Here is a 21334-nt window from a genome sequence, read left to right as displayed (position 1 = left end):
TGATTGGTGCTTGCTTCAACATATACTTGGATGCTGTCGTCTTGCTCAAACACAGCGTGGGTTACATGGAATCCTGAAAGAGAGGAAAGTCTGTGAAGCTGTTAGCTGTTTCTTCAGGTAGTTAATAATTCAGCTACATCCTAATCTCCATTTTTTTTTTTGCTACTTCATCCTGTTGATTTTCAACCGTTTCCTTCCTCTTAATGCTGTTTCATATTTTAATCTTCCATACTACTTTCTTTAAATATGTTTCTAATTAATCTACATACATATACAAACATTATTTAATTTTTCAGTCCTTCAATACTTTTCTTTAAATATGTTTTAAAAATATAGATAAATAATTGAAATTCTAGAATATTAATTTATAAATCTATAATACTTTTTCTCTAAATCTGGTTTGGATTATATTTGAGTATCCACATCAGGTGTTGTACTGGATTTTTCTTGTATATTATCATTCAGTTACTTTATTTACGCCTCAGTTGAGTTGTTGGTGCTTTGTTTTATGCAGAACTGCATCAGGAGAAGGAGCTTCACAGGCCTTGCAGAGTTTATCTCAGGAATCAGGGTTGCTGTATCTTGGTTTTAGTGAGTTTATTCTAAGAATGTTGTTGTTTCCAAAGAAAATAGGACAATTTAATTTTTTCAGCAAATAGATGATTTTAATTTTTCTGGTCCAGATGGTCATGTATCTGCTGCATGGAAGCTTCATTATTATCAATGGGTGATGCAGTTATTTGAGCAGTATAACATTAGTGAAGGTGCTTGCCAATTTGCACTTGCTGCACTGGAGCAAGTCGATGCTCTTAACCTTAGAGTTGATGGCTATGAGAGAGATCCATCTAATGAATCAGCAACTACCATCAAAGGACGTCTTTGGGCAAATCTTTTCAAGTTCACTTTAGATCTTAATCTCCTGAATGATGCATACTGTGCAATACTTTCAAATCCAGACGAGGAGAGCAAGTACATCTGCTTAAGGCGCTTTATAATTGTTCTTTATGAACGTGGAGCAATAAAGGTTCTCTTACACATTTTGCTGTTTTCTTTGTTCCAACTATTCTGTCTCAGAGCTCTGCATCATGCATATTTTGTCATAGTCTGTACATGGCTAGTTCCAAGCTCAAGTATTGCACTATGCTTGATGGCTAGTTTCAATGCCTTTTTGACAACATCCTAAGAACAAAAAGCCTAAAAGAATTCAGGAAAGAAAGAGTTGATATTTCAATTTGTTTGAAAATCCTGGCCTTGCATTAACAAAAATCAGGAAAGGTTTTCATGATAGTTATCAGCCTTAAAGGATGTAAATTTTTGTAGGGAATTGCAAGTTTTCTCTTTTGCTATTTCATTTATTATACCATTTTTGCTTGCTGTGTCACAAATTGTCATCTTCATTAGCCATACCATTTTTGCAGTATTTGCTGTATTATTCATAAGAGGCCAATTTATTTTGCGTGCCTGTGGATAACAAATCACTTGACAAGTTACTTATCAACAACTCTTTCCTCCTTTCTCTGCAATGTAGATTCTCTGCAATGGTCAATTGCCCTTCATTGGTTTAGCTGATAAGATTGAGCGAGAACTTGCATGGAAGGTATCTGATAATTGCTCGGAGATTTAACTTCATTGGCTTCCATTATTGATTTTATTTTCTTTCTTGCGCATTAATCTCTTAGGCAACCTGTGTGCGATAATTTGTAGGCGGAGCGTACAGATATCTTGGCAAAGCCAAATCCATACAAATTGCTTTATGCATTTGAAATGCACCGACATAATTGGCGAAGGGCAGCAAGTTACATATATCTATATTCTGCTCGTTTACGAACTGAGTCAATTCTGAAAGATCAGCAGCACATGTCAGTTACACTGCAGGAGAGGCTGAATGCACTCTCTGCTGCTGTCAATGCCCTGCATCTTGTCCATCCTGCTTATGCGTGGATTGATTCCCTTCCTGAGGGACGTCCTCTTCGGAACGATCATTATCCTAGTAAAAAGGCTAAAAAGACAGTCAAAGAACAGTGTAATTATTGCATCAACAAAGAGTTTTATTATTCTGTGATGTTCTCATTTTTGTTGTCTTCATATCTAGCATATGTTTATCTTAGCATTATAGGAATAACTTACCAATTTGGTTCTTCATTCTATCTGTTCATTTGTTCAAAGTAGTCAAATAATTTTTGATATTGTGCATGGACTTGTTTAATATGTTCCTTTTTGCTGCTGCAGCTGGTAATGATGTACAAGCGCAGAGGCTGCAATTTTATGTTGATATTGAAAAGCTTGAAAATGAGTTTGTGCTAACATCAGCAGAATATCTGCTTTCATTGGCAAATATCAAGTGGACATATTCTGGTAATTTTTTCTTAGTCTTGCACCCCTTTCTTTCTCTGAGATTACTTCCTTTCTTAATACTTGTAGAGTTTAATTATCCTTTTATAGTGGCTGTTGACCAACTAAAATCATCCTCATTTCTCTGAGGCTGGACCAGCTCTGTAAATAAGCATGATTTAGACAGAATTAAAGGAGTAGCAGGAAATGAATTCATTTATGACAGGTTGATCATTTGTCGTTGTGGAAAATAGGTAAATTAGAATAGAGGCAAGAAAAGGCTTAAAAGTGGATTGAAAAAACTAATATATAGAATCAGTAGTGAAGCATCTGATTTCTATGCTACATAACATGGACTTGCTGTTTTAGGGTGCCAGACCTGTGTCAGTGGACATGACACAGTTGGGGTGGGTGGGGAAAGGGGGAATATTCTGGACATTGGACTTGGCTTCTTCACACCAAGGTGATTGAATCAAGAGGTGGAGATAGGAAAGGTAGAGGGAAATTTCTGGATTAATTTCGATTGATTGCACCGTGGAAGCTATGACACTCCATTGTTAATGAGAGTTGGGCTTTCTTGCTTTGTCAGATATGCACTTGGTTTGAGAAGGCAGTGGGAAATCTGAGCTTTTGTGAAATATCATTAAATGGTAACTGGAAAGGTAAAGAGGAGAGAGGCAGGTCTTATATCTGGCAAGTGGGAAGGAGTTTATGCAGTGTGGCTTGTTGAAGGAGAAGAGAAAATGGGTTTTATGCACATTTGTATGCCAGCTAGCTTATTCTTCCAAATTGGGCTTGAATTAGGAATTGACTCCTAGTCCAAATTTTGTTCATTTTCCCTTCAAAATTGGGCTTCGAAAAGGATTCTGTCTCAGACACATTGAATCTTTTGCCTGCTGGTGGTTATATGCATTCCACCTTCAGTTTATGGGCTTTAGCTTTTTAAGACAATCTTAAAATTAATGCAAGTTAAAAATGAGTATTTTTAAGGGAAGTTCCATAAGAAAATCCTAATTTAAACAAGATATCTTATTTATAGACGTTTCATGAAATTATCATAAGAAACATAGACTACACAACAGATATCCTACTTTTGGAATCTTGTGTCATACACTGCCAGTCTAAAGCTGAATAAAATGTAAGTAGGGTATCTTGACACATGTCTATGGTAGAGATCATATTTGAGTCCATGCAACATTGTTCTATTTATCTTGTTGAGAACATGTATTCATGCAAAGTGGTGGAGAAAGATTCATGTAGCTAACTATAATTAGTTTCAATGAGGACTTGATTCAATCAATGTGGGAGTTACTGGTTTTAAGCAAATAAAGCTCTCAAAACTGATGTCCTTGGCCTTACTCTAAATTGAATTTCTGGCATGAGTAATAGATGGTTTTATGCAACGTTAAACTTTAGTATATTTTATATGTCTTGTGGATGCCACTTTCGAGTGGACTTCTCAGAAGGTTGAGTCTCAATTGGAGTTTGTGCAAGAATATCATAAGTCAGTCGGACTTTTCTGAGGTTGGAGGTGGGACTGGAGTTCATTTCTGTCATGACGTTTGGTGTTTGAGATGCTGCTCGAAGATGTATATAGGCATATTAGTATCTTAGTTCCATAATAAGAATGCAACAGAGGTAAGTCATTTGATTGGTTGGATGTTTTAGAAGAATTTGATGAAGAATGCAGAGAAGCTAATTGAAGGATTAGCTTATTTAAGAGTTTATTTTGTTACTTTGTTGTATTTATGGGGCTTAATTGTGATATTTTATAGATCTATAATTATATTTGATATATTACATTTATATTATTAGGGTTTCGTATCTTAGTTAATTTTTCCTTATCCTATTAGCATTTGTTTTTTAGCGTCAAGTTTGTTAGTTATTGGAATCTAAAGTATTTTCTTTAAAGCCCTGCTTGGAATAGGAGGTCTAGGTCTTTTGGGATTAGGTTTGGTAGTAGCTAATATATAATTATCAATGTCTTCTTTTGGTGACAGATTATTGTAAGAGATTTTTCACTATTGTGATTATGTGATGCAATCAAACTTAGGTCTTACTTTTGAGGAACCCCAGATTTGATGCTTAGGTTTCCTTTCTTCTTGGTTATGTGACACAATCAACGACCTTCTTAATTCCCTTTTTTTAGTTTTGTTTCTATGTTTTCTCAAGAATTTTCAGATTGTTATTATCATCATCATCATCATCATCATCATAAACCCTAGCCCTCCAAGCTGTCTTGCATCACAATTCCATAGCACATTTTGAAGTGGTGCAACCAAAATGCGATCGGGCTCTAATTGTTTTAGAGAAAGTCCTATTTAGTGTACACTTCCTGAATAAGGCATATGCAAAGTTGTGCATGTTTATGCTGTTGACGATACCCTTCTCTGTGTACACTGTGGGAACTCATTTATTATGGGTGAAATTAGCTGTTTAATCTTTTCCTTTGACTCGGTTCCTAGAAAATTATTCTTCAAAGTTCAGAATTCTCATAGACAAGGGGAAAATATATTAAGTATTGGACAAGAGAACACGAGATGGAGAAGGCTCTTAGATGGGGTGGACATCAATGGATCGAAGGAAAACGAGTAGTTGTCCAAAAAGCAGAACCAGTGCACAGAGAGAAGGTGGAAACTAGAGTAGAACCGATCAAGAAAATAGTGTGGGAAACAGGTACAAAGGGAGTGGGTGGTAGGTCCTTTAAAGAAGTAGTTCAAGGGGGTCGAGAAGAGGAGACTATGGAGGAATGGAAGGTAAAACCCACAAAAGAGAAAGTGGATTTGATTGAGAAAAACGAGTGGGGAAATAAAGATGAGAGCATGATACAGAGGAGGGTTGGGGAAAAGAATATAGGATCATATGCACAGGAGGGATCATCAAGAACAACAATCAATAGTGATATTCCAGAAGAGGATATGCGCTGGATCCAAAATAGTGCCATTGGAAGACTGAAAAAGAGAATCGAATGTGGAGTTGTTCAGTCCAAGCTGCTAAACGAAGGGATCCAAGTACAAGTTAGGGTCATTGAGGGATTGTCTCCGCTTGTCACCTTTGAAGGAAGGGAAGAGATGAATACTTTGTTAGAAAACTACCGGGAAATATTTGAAGTGTGGTTCGATTCTCTAATCCCAATAGACATTGCAAAGTATGATGGGGATGTTAGATTGTGGGTTGGTTTGTATGACATACCAGTGCACTTATGGCTCATCAACATATTCAAAGCAATAGGAAAACGCTGGGGGAAGTTAATGGGAGTCGATATGGGTACGTTTAGAAGAGAAAGATTTGACTAAGGCTTTCTACTAGTGAAAGTAAAGAGCAGGGCTGAGATACCAACTAGAATCACCATAAAAGCAGCAGGGAAAACATATATGATCAGTGCGAGTATTGTTGGGGAGGAAACAAGCTGCAATCTGGAAATTTACAACCAGGGTAAAGAAGTTAGGCAAGGGGTTGAAGAAGAGCTATCTGCCACCGTGGTGAGTGGTGAAGGCGGTGGAGGGGTTAAGGTCGAGACGGTGGAGATGGCTCATGAATCTAAGTCTTTTCTTGAAATTGAAAAATCAGAAAGGACAAAAGATTTCAAATTAAAGTCAATTGCTGATGTGGACAGCTTCATGCCATCAGATGTAGGATGGCTACAGCAGGGGATCTTGGAAGTAGAGGAAGTCACGTTGCATGAAAAAGGGAAAGGTAAGGAGACGGTACAAAGGGGATAAAACATAGGATTTGAGATAGTAGTACAAGGGAAGGAGACAGACACCTTGTCCAAGGAGACTTGTGAGAACAAAGAGAATATGAGAATAGATGGAAAAGAGAGGACAAGGACTGAATACTGTGAAGAAAAGGAATTAGGGCAGGGTTGTGGGTTTCAAATAAGGAAGTAAAAGATCAAAGGGGTCGGGCTTGGGCTTTAATGTTGAAGTAGAGGGGAAGAAAGGAGTGGTAGTTGGGTCAAAGTGGTGAAACCCATTAGTGATAAAAGTAAAGTAAGCCATGAAATAGAAAATATGGCCTAAGAAGTCATGATTGGAAAATAGTTATAAAAGAAAAGGAAAGACCTAGTCCTGAAAGCTATTGGAGCCAAGATGGAGAAAAGACCAAGTGGGGAAATGCAGATCTGGGAAGGGAGACAGATGGGGAAATTAAAGTTAGAGGAAAGGTATGCCAAGATAAAGAGCAGGAAGATGACATGGAATGGGTGACATGTTTTGCGTAAAAGCAGAAAGGGGAAAGGAAAATTGAAGAAATATTCACCTGAGTTTAGGAGAAGCCAGAGTAGCAAAAAGAAAAATGGGATCAATAGGAGGAGAGGTGTGACCCAAGGGACGGTGGAGAGACAAACTCGAAGAAGGAATGGGAATGATCCAAGTGAAATGAGAGATGAAATACATAAAGAACAGAGGGAGGAATAGTCTCAGATTTAGACATAAGGAAACGAAATTTAGTGATTAGAAAAGAGGCTGAGGATATATGGGAACTGAGCAAAAGATTGGGGTTGAAATTTAGAGGAGAGAAAAAAGAGGTACTGCCAAGATTAGCTGAACTTGAAGCAGAGGACAGACGTTGGGAACTTGAGCTTTTGTTAGATGATCCCTGAGCTAGTTTCAGGTTATGAGCAAGGTAGTATGTGGGTTGAAGGTGTTGGTGTCGACATTGGATAAGGGTTTTCTGAGCATGCAAAAAATAGTGCTTTGGGATGATCTGGAATTCTACTCATATTTGGTCTCTTTTTGTTGGGCTTTGCTTGTGTTTGGTTGGATGCTGCTAGTCGTCTTTTAGCTTTGACGAGTCTTTTAGAGACGAACTCTTTTGATTTAGCTGCTGATTGCTTTTTGAGAAGACTTTTGCTGTGATTGTAGTGCTCTTTTCCACCAAAGCTAGTCTTTTAATGCTATTAAGAGTCTTCCATTATCAAGATTCAAGACTTCTTATGGCATACTAGCTCTTGGTCTATCAATAAAATTCACTTTTCAAAAAAAAAAAAAACAATTGGACTAGAGATTCAAGATTGTTTCCATGTAAGGCAATAATAAAAAGCCCTCAAATAATTCTGCTTATGACTTAAGATAAAAAAAAATGCTGTAAACTACTTTCATATATTTGATAGAGGTCTATTTCCACAATGTGGCTATTCTATTTATAATAGAATAGAGAATATAAACAAGACTAAAATAGCCTTAAACCTACAACAGCCCTTACACCTAACAATATATATCATCCTTTAACACTCCCCCTCAAGCTAGAGCCTAGATATTGATCATGCCCAGTTTTTTCCAAATATAATCAATTCTAACTCGAGAAAGATTCTTAGTAAACAAATTTGCTAATTGCTCTCCCATGCTTACATAGGATGTAGATATCAATTTCTGTTGAATTTTCACTCGTACAAAATGAAAATCAACCTCAATATGTTTTGACCTTTCATGAAACACTGGATTAGAAGAAATATGCATAGTTGCTTGGTTATCACATCACAATCTCATAGGAGATGAACAAATGACAAATCCGCATAAGCTCACAAGTAGTTTGTGCTATAGTGCTGTACTTGGACTCTGCACTAGACCTTGTTACCACATTCTGCTTCTTACTCTTCCATGATACCAAATTTCTTGCCAAAAACACACAAATATCATATAGTATATTTTGTATCATCTAGTGATTTTGCCCAATCAACATTAGGAAAGCCGTCAACTACAGTATGTCCATGATCTCCATATACAACCCCTTTGCCTAGTGTCCCTTTTAAATACTTTAGAATACGAACCAAAGCATCCTAATGAATAATAGTAGGTGCTGACATGAATTGACTTCTTACACATTGGAAAAGAAATACCAAGACGAGTCATTGTCATATAATTCAATTTACCAACCAAGCTTCTATATTTTTCAAGATCTGCAAATGCGTCCCTCTCTCTTGCTATAAGCTTCACACTTGAGTCCATAGGAGTCTCCGAAGGCTTTGCTCCAAGCAATCCAACATCTTTGAGCAACTCTAGGACATACTTCCTTTAGGAGAGAAATATACCCTTTTTGGTGTGAGTCACTTCAATCCCTAGAAAGTATTTTAAGAACCCAAGTCTTTCGTTTGAAATTTTTCTTGAAGAAAATTTTTAAGATCATGAATACCGTATTGTGAAGCTGAATCAAGAGAAGCAACAAACGAATGCGAAAGATGGTCATAAGACACAAACGAAGAGATGGAATGAGTGCACTGACGTTTACCTTTTTGAAGGGCAATAGGGAGATCAAGGTCAGAATTTAATGACCTAGAAGTTGGTACAAGAAGTGAATCTGACAACGCATCTACGGGCTGAGGAATTGTTGTATCAGTGCCATGATGACGGGTGTACAGCTGTGTAATAAGAGGTCAAGATGAACTAGATGGAGTATCAAGACTAGGAGTACTCACTGTCTAAATCAAGAAATCTACTAGCTCAGTCTTAGAAACAAAGGAAGGAGGACTAGCAAAGAAAGGACTATTCTCAAAGAATGTGACATCACCAGAAACAAGATACTTGCCCAACTCTAGTGAGTAACAACGATAACCTTTTTGAGTACGAGAGTAACCTAAGAATATACATTACTAACATTGGGTCGCATATCCTAAACAAAACAAGTACAACCCAATATGTTGGGAGGTATTGGAAATTAGGACTGGTTTGAAGACTAGATATAATATGGTGTTTGGCCTTGAAGAACAAAGGAAGGCATACAATTAATAAGACAAGCAGCAGTATGAACAACCTTAGCCTAAAAAAACTTTAGGAACCCTCATTTGAAACATTAAGGCTTTATCAACTTTCATAAGATAACTATTTTTTCTTTCTGCCACATTTTGTTAAAGAGTAAAAATACAAGATTGATGAATAATACCAGTTTGTATCATGTAAAAACGAAAATGATCAGAGAAATACTCTTTAGCATTATCACTACGGAGGATATGAATATTTGAGTGAAATTGAATACAAGTTTTTGCACAAAATTCAACAAAGATGGAAAACAAGTCAGATTTAGATTTCATTAAATATAACCAAGTACTTAAAAAATGATCAACAAATGTTACAAAATACTTAAAATCAATTTTTGAAGTCACGGGACATGGACCCTAGAGATCATAATGAACTAACTCAAAGAGAGACATAGTTTTCTTATTAACTCTAAACACGTGGCACACAATGGTGCTTTGCAAACTCATAAGACTCACATGGTAAACTAGACACAGATACTAACTTAGGACATATTTTCTTCAACTCTAATAGAGACGGATGACCAAGTTGACAGTAAAGTTAGAAAAAGGAAAGATCACGAGAACATGCAATTGATGCACTAGTAGAAGGAAAAGCAGCAATAACTTCATCCAGTAGATATAAACCATTTGATTTACTCCCACTACCAATAATCTTCCAAGTCAAGAGATCTTGAAATAGACAGTAATTAGGAAAGAAGGCAACGCAATGATTTAAGACTTTAGTTATTTGGCTAATAGACATCAAGTTAAATGGAAACTTGGGAAGATGCAAAATTGAAGATGAAAGGCAATGACGGAGTAACAAGTTTACTACAAGTACCTAAGACTTTTGTAGTTGATCCATTAGCAAGAATGGCATTAGTACAATGATTGGAATGTCTATAAGTGGATAAAATACCTGAATTTCTTGTCATATGGTCAATGGCACCTGAGTCAATAACCCAATGACAAGATGAAGAAGAAAGACATGTTGTGGGATTACTTGACTTAACTAAGGTAGTGATAAAAGAGGATGAAGGCTGTTGTGACTTCTGGAATTGGGTATAACTAGAACACTCTTCATTAGGCATAATTATTGTATGTCCTTCAATTTGGGGTGTAGTGGAATCGCCAACTTGTGATGTTGCATGAGCAAATTTAGAGGGGACCTAATACTGTCGTAGTTGTTGTTGTTGCCCTTGTGAAGAAGATTGATAATGATAATTTTGTTGTCCCTGTAGGGGTTTAGAGTACTAATTCCTGAGGAGACCTTTTCTCCGCAGTGATAGCACACTCTTGGAGCTCCACAACTGCTTGTTCCTTTTCCACCGTGACTTCCTCCAAAATTGCCTCTTCCCACACTTGATCCTCTTCTATATCCATTGCCAAACCCATTAGTACCTTGTAAAACTAAGGCAGATCGATTAGACACATCACTAGTAGTAAAACCACTTTCCTTGGTAGCACTTCGTATTGTGGTGACAACATCAGACAATGAAGAAACAACCTTGTTGGCCAAGACTTGAGAATGAATCATGTCATACTCTGAATCTAAACCAAATAGCCAACAAAAGACAGTCTCTCATGCTTTTCTTTCATCTTAGCCACAGCAGTAAAAAGTGGCATGGCAGTGTAAAAATTTGCAGTTGTACACTTATAATCATAGTAATAATTGATAATTGTACGTCCATTCTAACTTGGACGACTAACCTCCTGTGATAAACCATATTCTTTGTACTTGAAAAACACTCATGCAATAACTCCCATAACTTTTTAATCTTTCTATCAATACAATTAACAATCTGAGAAAACAATTTCTTCTTATTCTTTGTACTTGAAAAACACTTATGCAATAACTCCCATAACTTTTTAACTGTTGTGGTATATTTCATTGAAAGAACCATCTTTCTATCAATAAAATTAACAATATGAGAAAACAATCTTCCATCATCTGTCATCCATACCTTGGCAGCATCTTCTTTATCTGGATAGATTCAGTAAGACATGCTTCCTTCCCAAGTCCTCTTACATTAACCTTAATTAGAAACTTCCATTCTATAAAATTAGAACCATCTTCAGCTAGCATAACATCAACAATTTGTGATGTGAGAACACAACCTCTAGGCCTTTATTACCTTTTGACACCATCTCACTGACCCTTTTCCACCACTATTAAAAAAAAGAGAGATCAACACATCAAAAACTAACCAACCTCATATTCAACTAACAAGATCTACCAGTCTTAGTAGAACCCACTCCACATAGTTTTGGGTTTTTTAGGGTTTTGGATAGGTAGGCTTTGATCCCATGTGAACTACTTTCATATATTTGATAAAGGTCTATTTCAGCAATGTGGCTATTCTATTTATAATAGAATAGAGAATATGACAAAGATTAAAACAGTCCTAAACCTATATCCTAACACATAACAATATATATCAGTCTTTAACAAGTATAAAAATGCAAATGAGAGAGCCATTTTGTGTCGCTGCAGTAGTGAGGTGAAGATAACAAAAAGCAGCAAGCAAAGGATGCAAATTGGAGAGTTAAGAAAGCTCTTATATGAGGTTCTTATAGAATTTGTTGAAATCAATGAGGGTATTATGGACATATTAACATATAAAAATTGTCTTTCTTGTCCACTCCTTTTCCTCCAATTTGGGGCAATTGGAAGGAGGGGCTTTCGAGGGGAAACAGAGGGATGTTGAGTACCCTTTCATTTCTCTCCTTTTGTTTCATTGGTTATCCAAAAAAGGGAAAGGGTTCCCTCTTTCTCCCCCTTGCCTTTCCTTTCCCTCCCCTCCCCTCAATTTAAACATAGTGGTGATGGTAACTTGGATCTGTTTTTGGAATATTGCTTTGTTATCAATCAAATTATCTTGAATATATTTTTTATTTTCTAAATTAAAATTGACTCCTACAACCCGTACGCCTTAGTGCTTTGTGGACTACGCGACATCTTACAAGGGTGACTTGCTTCACCTTATGCCTTTTCCTTTATAAAGGTCTGACAAAAATACTTAATGGAAACCTTGTACTTTAAGTTGTTTCTTTTATCTATCTGTTGTAGTCTATAAAGGTGTGTGGATTGAGTAATGGTAAGATGTTTTGGTGGTTGACTGGTAAGAGCATCAGGTGTGTTTTTCATGCTATTCTGAGTGGTTCTCTGGTTGTGGTATTGTTTTATTACTTTGGGAGTATTGAAAGGGGAAAGAGCCATCAAAGTCTCTTTGGTTGTTTGGACACTAGCTGTAAGTACAACTTTTTGTTATCTTGTTAAGCCAAAGCAAATTACTGATAATAGGTTTTGCTGCTTTAAGAACAGTGGCCCTAGTGGGCACTATTTAAATTTCATTGTCCTATGGTTTGGAAGTTTCTAGTTTTTTCAGCATTTTAAAGTAGCTTTGATTCTGGATAGAACGTACAATTCTCTTTGGTTGTTTGGACACTAGCTGTAAGTACAACTTTCTGTTTAATCTTATTAAGCCAAAGAAAATTGCTTATAATAGGTTTTGCTGCTTTAAGAACAGTGGCACTAGTGGGCAATATTTAAATTTCATTGTCCTACGGCTTGGAAGTTTCTAGTTTTTTCAGCATTTTGATGTAGCTTTGATGATTCTGGATAGAATGTACAATGGTTTCTGCTCTGCATGCTTGTAAAGGCATTTTTGAAGAAAAGGAAGCCTGGGATGATTTAGCTTAGTATTATGATGTTTGTCATGGTGTATTTATAGATGGTGAGATGGTAACATATGAAGGGATAAGGCTGCTATTGCTTTCTCTATCTTTTCTCTTTCTTTATTTTCTCATTTTAATTTCGTTTTTAGGTGTAAGCTCTTGTAGACAGATGGTGTAGTCAGGTTTTGATACAAGGTGTAGAAAAGGAAGATCGCGTGACATGGCTTATTAATATTAAGAAACTTCAGCACAAAGTTTTAGTTGCTGACGTGGAGGTTTCCATTATCCACTTTTAGTAGTCTCTTCTTTTTGGATGGTTTATTTTACTTTCAACTCCTTTCCAGATATTCAAAAGGCCCCATCAGATCTGGTTGAGCTTCTGGTCCAAACGAATTTATATGACATGGCCTTCGGTGTTCTTTTAAAATTCTGGAAGGACTCAGAATTGAAGAGGTGGAAAATATTTACCCTTCAGCTGCTTCATTAAATTTACTTATGATCATATGTGCGTCTGGGATTCTGTTAGCTTAACTTGGTGGTCCTTTTTGCTCAGGGAATTAGAAAAGATCTTCTCTGCTATGTCGTTAAAGTGCTGCCCTAGTACAGTAAGCTCGTCTTGGACTGGGTAAGATGAGTCATCCTTTGCACTAATTTGTTTCACTTTTTCCCTCTGTTTAATTTGCCTGTGAAGTAAAGAATTTTAATTAAATAATGTGGCTTTTACTTTTTGGATTGATTTCAGAGCACACAATCTATTATTGACATCATCCAAGGATGAAGTGGTTGTTCATGGTTCACCTGATATGGCGCCTACAGCTCAACAAACTAAGGCGAATTGTCACTGGGAAACACTTGAGCGTTATCTTGTTCGTATCTTCTACATGCTTCAATTTTCTTTTTCTTGCCTTGTTCTGAAATTTCTTTAGGCTCGTTTGGTTGTCGCATTTGCAACTTGCTTTTTGGTATTTGTTTTTTGCTTACTAAAGTTCTGCTAAAGGCAAAAGCAAATAGTAGAAAGCATAACCATAAATCGATAACTGGTTAAAAATTAAAAAATGACTAATATACAACACCAAATGTAAGATAATTGTTATATATAAAAGTAAAGTCATGCATTTTGTTCTCCAAAAATTACAGTTTTATTAATTGTTAAAAAAATTATTTTCTTTTTTATCAAAATGCACTCTTTACTTTTCACTTTTATTTTTTGCTTCCAGAAGCAAAAAGCAAGTAGTAAAAGAAAACAACGCAATGGTATGTAATTCCAAATTCAAGATATTATGAAAGAAAAGAAAAATGGCATCAGGATTTTCACATCGAGGACCTAACATCAGACATTATGGTTTAACGCTGAAGAAAGATGATGCTAACAGCGGTGCTGCTTTCTCGTATTATAGTTTTTCAAAGTCTTGTTTTGTCCCCATTTTTATTTGGGTGCTTGTGATTCAAGTAGAGATAAGGCATCGGGTGTCTTTGTGTTATGTCAGTCAGTAGTGTTTTTCTTCTTCTGTCTTTTTGATGGGATTTCATATCAGTAGTGTTGGGTCTTACAAATTAAGGTAAAGAGAATTCTCACTATTAAAAAAACTCGAGGAGAGGCCTTTGAGAAAAGTTACTTGGGCCCTTTCTTATCTAGCTAAAACAAAATGTAACTGCATATTATGGGTAGCTTTTATTTATTAAGCAGAAAAGTGTTCCTTATAATAATTTAGATAGAAAGTCTATTAAAAAAGTGCTTAATGTTTTCTGCATGAAGCAGTGACTCAGGAATAAGGAAGTTTGTTCATTTAAAATGTTTGGTTAACTTATGATTTCTTTGAATCTGTAGTGAGAAATTGTTTTTGCTCAAGATTGGGAAATATAGTAGGACAATAAATGGGTGGTTCAGTCTGTGTTAAGTTCTTAACATGTTGATGGTGTTTTATTGTTTTATGTGAAAGAAAATACCTTAAACTTCCCTGTCTTATCTTTTTTCTGATCTCTATGCTTAGTTGTGGATTATTTTTTACTGGAGGGTAATGTTACTAATTAATTATGTATAATAAGTTGAGAAAAGAAATTGTAAAATTGAAAGGCCTAGGGGTTTCTCTTCCTGGATGGCACATTTTGGGTTGGGAGGAAGAGTGAAGCTATGGGTAACACCAGCTCAAGCGATTGTGCATATAACTCATATTCTGAGTGCTGAGTTAGTGTTGCATTAGTTTCAATTCATATGAATCCATAGTGAAGTAGCCCTGTTTTTGATGCCTGTGCTTCAACATTTTCTTTCTTGTTAAATTCCTGGTAAATGTAAATCTGTGTAAGGATTTAAAAATGAAGATGATTGCGTCAGTTTTCTGACCTGAAAGCAACCATCCATTGAATGAAAAAAGAAGAAAATGAAAGCAACATAAAAAATTTGTCCTGTCACCTTTCCTCTTTTCCTTTTCCTCTTGTTTATTTTCTTTTTCCATCTAGCTCATCATGAGATCTTTGTGCATTGCAGGAAAAGTACAAATATATTCATGCTAGGTTGCCACTAATAGTTGCTGAAACACTTCTTCGTACTGATCCTCACATTGAATTGCCTCTGTGGCTGGTTAAAATGTTCGAGGTAATACTTCTATCCACAATAGAAAATCTTGGATCAGTTTGCTCTCGGGATATAAAAAGCAGGGAACAGCTTAAGTTGCACATTGCAAGTTTTCTGTAGTGTTCTCTACTGTGGTTCCCTGACTCTCAATCTTTCATCTATTTTTTTTCTCAATAAGGATAATTTCTAAGATGTTGGATACTATGATATTTGGCAGAGAACTCTACTCATGGCCTCAAGAGCCTAAAAAGGCTCTATTAAGATAACAGAACACTACATGTAGGAAAAGGGAACAAAAAGAACAAGGATGTAAGTCGATATAGGATATATAATTCACATGAAAATTCATTGAGCTAGTAAATGCATTGTTGTGAAGGCCATATTCAAGCAGCAGAATATTCTTGGAATAGTCATTCTTTATATCTAAGTTCCTTGGCATTGGATACTTTAATCATGTAAGGGAACAAGCAAAAGAACAGAAAAACCCAATTTAGGTTGAAAGATCACTTGTCTGTCAGTCAACTTTATTAAGCTGTCCAAAAAGCACTTGTTTACATCAGTAGCCAGTTGTACCGGTTGGCTCCAAGAAGACTATCTTTAAATGAGTATAGATTATTCTTTTACAAACTGTTTTTAACTTTAACCATGCCCGGATTAATCTTGCTTATTTTTAACCTTGCCATTACATCATCTTGGGTTGGGCAGGAAAGTCAGAGAAGGTCTTGGGGAATGACTGGCCCAGAGCCAAGTCCAGCATCCTTGTTTCGACTATACGTTGATTATGGTCGATATATAGAAGCTACAAATTTGTTTATTCAGTATGTAGAAGCATTTGCATCAATGGTAAGTTGTAATTTTGCTGTGGTATCTTAACTTGCTTAGTGCTACAACTCATCTAGTTTTTTATGAATGAGTATTATGTAACTCTCCTAATGTCATAGAACATATAAAATTATTTCAATCCATGTTTTATTCAAATTGCTGACATCATCCATTCTATTGAAGTCGCTGGAGATCTTAGATGTATGTTCAGAGCATTTTACAGAACTAGATCATGGCTTTCTTGTAGTGAAAAGAGATAGGGAAGAGAGGGTGAACTGGTGGGCATCTTTCTTCATTTTGGGAAATAAATTGAAGGGAGAAAGTGAAAACCAATTGATAAAGCTACTTGTTAGTACTGATATTTAATCAAGAATTGTCAGTAGGATGGCAGCAGGCGGAAAATGAGGCAAGTAATGCACCACTCTGTCCCCGCCCCCAATCCCACCTTGGGGGAGGAAATTCGTCCCCTTCCCTGCCCTTGTGAGTACTCAGCAGGGAAGGAAATCCTGGTTCCCTGCCCCCTTTTTTTTAAAAAAAAAAACTGACCTGAATAGGGTGGGGAGGCGTGCTCCTTGTTGGGGTTCCCTGCCCCCTTTTTTTTTTAAAGAAAACTGACCTGAATAGGGTGGGGAGGCGTGCTCCTTGTTGGGGTATAGTCAATTGTCATCCCTACTAGTCAGCTATTCTCTTTGTGGCTTTTGCCTGTTGTCTGCTCAAAAAAACAGTGGAAGATATTGGCATTTTTGTGCAACAAGAGCAAAAATTTATTTATTTTAATCATGCAGTTAAACTTTATAAATTTTTACTTATTTTCTTTCTAGGGGCAAGATCGTAAACTTATGCAACTTTTGCAACCTAGTATCTTTGTATAATTTTGTCAAGCTTAGATTATGCCGAGAGTTTCTTGGACATTGGATTTATTTTCTTGGAGTTCAAGATAATATATATTATTAGTTATCTCTTTAGGCCTTCTAACCCTTGTGTATCAATCTTTCAGTGTATCTATAGTTCTATATATACCCATCTGATCATTTTTAGTAGGTTTTGAATTATGGAATGGTTAATTATGGTGATTATGGAAGCATATTCCTGTAATCTTTCTCACATGCATACATATAGACGTGCACACCTCCCAATTCCTATTTACCAGCAAGATGGACAGCCTTAACATGCATGTTTTTAATTTCATTCAACGCAAAATCCTAGTTCGCTCTGTATTGTACAATATCACATAGGCAGGTTTCATGTAACCTTTTCTATAATCTATATTGCTTTCCATCGAACGGCACTCTTCATACTTGAACTTCTTCTCTGAAATGCGTATCTTATCATATTCCTAAGTGTGTGGTTCAATAGGTATTGAAAGATGGAGTTGGGTAGGTATTAAAATTGTATTAATTTTATACCGATTCTGTGTTCTACTAAGAGTTTGCAACTAAATGTCAGATTATGTGGTCATCTAATGTGAAACTTAAGAGAAAGGGTTATAATTTCTTGGAGATTCACCATAGATTCAAATGAAAAGTCAAATTAATGTGATGTCTTGTTGCTACGCTTGTTTTTTTTCTTATTGAATCTGTTCTCGTGAAACCAACCGGTTCATTTGTCTGCAATCATGTGTTGTATTCTGCTGGCTTTGCCTGAAGTCTGCTACTATTAACCTTTTGCAGAGACCAGTAGACATAATTAATCGCAAACGACCATCTGCAGTATGGTTCCCATATAACACACTAGAGCAGCTTTGGTGCCAACTAGACGGATTGATCAATTCAGGTCACATGGTTGATCAATGTGATAAGCTCAAAAGGCTACTGCATGGAGCTTTATTAAATCATCTCAAGCAGGTATGTTATATTGGCTGGTCGCTCTTTTGTATCAAATCCGTTCTCACCACTGACCATGTGGCACTGTTGTTCTATCTGTTTACAGCTAAAGGTGGATTCAGATGATGCAGTTCTTCTGCAAGCTAAAGAAAGTCATCATATGTAGGTCGCATCTAGGATCACTCAATGTTGGTGTCAGTGCACAAAGTAAAGGATAATTTGATCAAGCAACCATCAGTTTTCTTCTAAGAGGGCTCGATGGTAGAATACATGTGCCGGGCGCTTCAAGCTGGTGAGAGATTTTTCCACTTTTAGTGGTTAAAATAGTTATTTCCAGCAGTTAACTAATTGGTGCTTACACTTTTTCACTCAACTGACTGATAGTTTGAAGAGTGGTATGGTGCTAATGCTTTACATGTATAGCTGGGTAGTGAACTGCAGAGTAGTTGAAAAAACTGCAGCAGAGGGTTCTGATCGGAGCTTGCTTTTTCAGCTCTTTCCTTAAAACTTCTTGTAAAGAAACTTACCAGATTGTTCAATTTTGTTGCTAAGTTTCAGTAACTAGGTTAAGGTTTTGCAGTGATTATTGTACACCTCATGTCTGTTGCCAAGCAGCCTAAACATTAGTTCAACATGTCCAACATACCGAATTTAATGGCCCAAATATAAACTTACTAAAGTTAGCAACATATTGCTAATATGATCTTTCCATACATTCTAAGGACAAAATTGATAACAATAGCATAGAGCTCAAAATTACAAGACTTATTCCGAAATATTATGGAAAACATATATTATTGTTTGAATATCATTTTTAATTTAGTAAAAATTGTATGAAAACAATTTTGGAAACAAAAGTTAAAAATGTCCAAAGATCAAAAGGGGTTTCAAAGTGTTTTCTTATTCATATACGGTTTCCAATAATTATGTATATGAAAGGATATACTTATACAAGTATATTGTATCCAAACAATATTCAAATGATCTTGATTTTAATATTTGATATGTATAAAGATAATTTCACATGCTAAAAGATTTACCTTCCTCCATACGGTAAAGTTCAAAGGTACTTGTAGCATATATGGACCATCAATGCACTGTGAGTCTAGACCCTTGACCGACCAATCCAATTGGATGGTCATCGTGCCTAACCAAAATCTATAGGGCTTTTGTTAAGTGTTATTGTTTATTTAAGTGTCTTGGTGCTTAACTTGTCAATGTCGTCGAATTTCAATCAGTCATTCCACTTACCTCAACTCCAAATACCTTTTTTCATTTCACATCTTAAGAAACCTTGGAAAATTCTAAAAGCTTATTCTTCCTTTTTTTGAAAACATTATATTTCTTAGTAAAGTTCAGAGCTCTGGAAGGTTCAAAAGAGCTTAAAAGGTCTATGTGAGCCCAGATGATATATATAGACTAGTTAAGAAGGTTGAAACGAGTTCATAAGGTCTAGATGAGCACAGAAAGTCCAAATAATTCCCATGTCGTAATGAATTCAACTGATGATTACTCCAATAGTCGAACCTTTGGCCACACGAATGCAATTTCGACCCATGCCAATCTAGCCTTAGCCTACAACCTACTTTAGTCTAAACTCTTGAATACAAATCCCAAACCTGTTCATCCTCGTAACAACCATAACCACAACATGATAATGTAGGAAGCAATGTTGCCATATGAGCATTATCATGTAGATGCACTGGTATATATGATAACTATAATAATCTTTTACTTGATTGTTACCGACATCCGAGACTTGCGAGTGAACCCATTAAATCCCAAACAAGCCTTAGTTGAGATTCTTGTCAATTTAAATCAAACATTCAAATGCGTATATAAATCGATTTGGATTTTATTAAAACAATCCAATTGAACCAGATAAAAGCCATACTTAAGGTATAATAATTAAATAAAAATATCCAAATCTAGTTAAGATCAAGATAATTTTAACTTCTCACTCAGTATTCATTACACAACCTTAAGGTTTTTAATGATACAATCCGATAAATTGATAATTTTTATAAGTCTAACTGTGTTACACAACACAACTCTTATGCAACGGAGTGACTCTGAGTGGAAGTCTAAGAGATGTCATTACCTGCGTCGCAGCGAATCCAAAATGCCAAGGCAATACACTTCAGTTGATCATTTATATGCAAAAAGGAAGATAAGGGGGGGTGAGTCTTACAGACTCAGTGATCATTAACTTTGTGAGCAGGGCGTAGATGGGAAACAAACTAAGGATAGAAAATTTGGATATTAAAACATAAGAGTATATTTAAACTACTCAGCTAAAAAGGGGATTTGTGCCTTACATGAAAAACCAAGAATTTTAGTGTAACATAATCCTTTAACAATAAATGTGTCAAAATTGCTACCCTTGAAAATCATTTAACAGCTTAACTCAAATCAATCCAACATAACATGCATGCTCTCATGAAATCAAGTATTATTAAAGCTTATACACAAATTCGTAAATTACCTCATCCTCAAGGAATTAAATATAAAGTCATAGTATAATTAAGGGAGCTGTAAAAAAACTTATAATTCTCACCATGTAAAAGAATTCGTGTTTGAAAACCCAAAGAGATATCACTCTCGAGTAGGTAATCGTAGTAATTAACTCGTGGCCCCGCTTCCATGTAGTAACAATCCGGGAAGTCCACCTCCATCGAATTCCTACAGCCATGGCAATCTCGATGATGTTGGCCGACATCAGAAAAATCAGGTGGTCGCAACCACGTATAACAACTTGTGGCCTAGCCACGTATATCATTCCGTGGCCTTGCCACATATATATATATTACAGACTGTAGCCCCAGATAGCCCATCGGCAACCCAAAGGTTCTCTAGTTAGAGCTCATTTGTACACAAGGGTCACATTATCACGATGTGACATTCAACCTACTCTCGAATCTTCTGGTTTGACAAAATCAAATAAAAATCAAGTTGGGTTTTCAAAAGCTTATTTCAAATCCATTTCCAAAATACCATTCATGGTAACATGATAAAAACCCTTTGTAAGTCTATAATATAAAATCTTTGCATGAGGTTTGAATATCAAATTAGCATGGTGAACATGAAATTTATTCATGAATGCACATCACACAACAATAAGGCACATTTTGACATAATTTGTGTTAAAGAGCTTGCTTTTGGATTTTTCAAACCCTTTACATATATAACTCATATATATATATATGTATATATATATCCAAAACAATTTCAAACATTTTCGCATCCACAATTGCCTAGCATTTCTACCAGCTCATACTATTCACAATGACAGTTTATAAATCTTTCATGTATAGTAGTATATAAAACCTCATTCTATATATATTACAGAACTTTTTTGAAATAGACACCCTTTAC

The 21334-nt window shown here is 35.9% G+C and overlaps 2 protein-coding genes across 3 annotated transcripts in view; both read left to right on the top strand.

Annotated features, from left to right (window-relative positions):
- Nucleotides 1-18550, top strand: part of SAR1 (SUPPRESSOR OF AUXIN RESISTANCE1) — a 32994-nt gene extending 14444 nt beyond the window's left edge. For both annotated transcript variants that reach the window (XM_021441206.2, XM_021441207.2), the window contains 13 exons: nucleotides 1-117; nucleotides 515-591; nucleotides 684-1024; nucleotides 1529-1597; nucleotides 1705-2023; nucleotides 2230-2355; nucleotides 13087-13195; nucleotides 13296-13367; nucleotides 13485-13608; nucleotides 15228-15335; nucleotides 16020-16157; nucleotides 17807-17980; nucleotides 18066-18550. The exon at nucleotides 1-117 is cut by the window's left edge and continues 71 nt beyond it. In XM_021441206.2, coding sequence (XP_021296881.1) covers nucleotides 1-117; nucleotides 515-591; nucleotides 684-1024; nucleotides 1529-1597; nucleotides 1705-2023; nucleotides 2230-2355; nucleotides 13087-13195; nucleotides 13296-13367; nucleotides 13485-13608; nucleotides 15228-15335; nucleotides 16020-16157; nucleotides 17807-17980; nucleotides 18066-18125 — 1834 coding nt within the window. In that variant the 3' untranslated portion in view covers nucleotides 18126-18550. The remainder of the gene's footprint in view (nucleotides 118-514; nucleotides 592-683; nucleotides 1025-1528; nucleotides 1598-1704; nucleotides 2024-2229; nucleotides 2356-13086; nucleotides 13196-13295; nucleotides 13368-13484; nucleotides 13609-15227; nucleotides 15336-16019; nucleotides 16158-17806; nucleotides 17981-18065) is intronic.
- Nucleotides 2769-7921, top strand: LOC110426109 (uncharacterized). Its single transcript, XM_021441208.1, has 2 exons — nucleotides 2769-2825; nucleotides 2921-7921. The coding sequence occupies exon 2, from the start codon at nucleotides 4872-4874 to the stop codon at nucleotides 5625-5627; it is 756 nt and encodes a 251-aa protein (XP_021296883.1). The 5' UTR covers nucleotides 2769-2825; nucleotides 2921-4871; the 3' UTR covers nucleotides 5628-7921.
- Nucleotides 18551-21334: the final 2784 nt, after the last annotated feature.

Source organism: Theobroma umbraticum, unplaced genomic scaffold (assembly GCF_002168275.2).
Source record: "Theobroma umbraticum cultivar Fairchild unplaced genomic scaffold, ASM216827v3 scaffold_55.0, whole genome shotgun sequence".
Taxonomy (NCBI): Eukaryota; Viridiplantae; Streptophyta; class Magnoliopsida; order Malvales; family Malvaceae; genus Theobroma; species Theobroma umbraticum.
This window is presented reverse-complemented; position numbering and strand designations above follow the sequence as displayed.

Coding starts and splice junctions, on each gene's coding strand:
- LOC110426109 (XM_021441208.1), top strand. CDS start 4,872: ATGGAGAAGGCTCTTAGATGGGGTGGACATCAATGGATCGAAGGAAAA.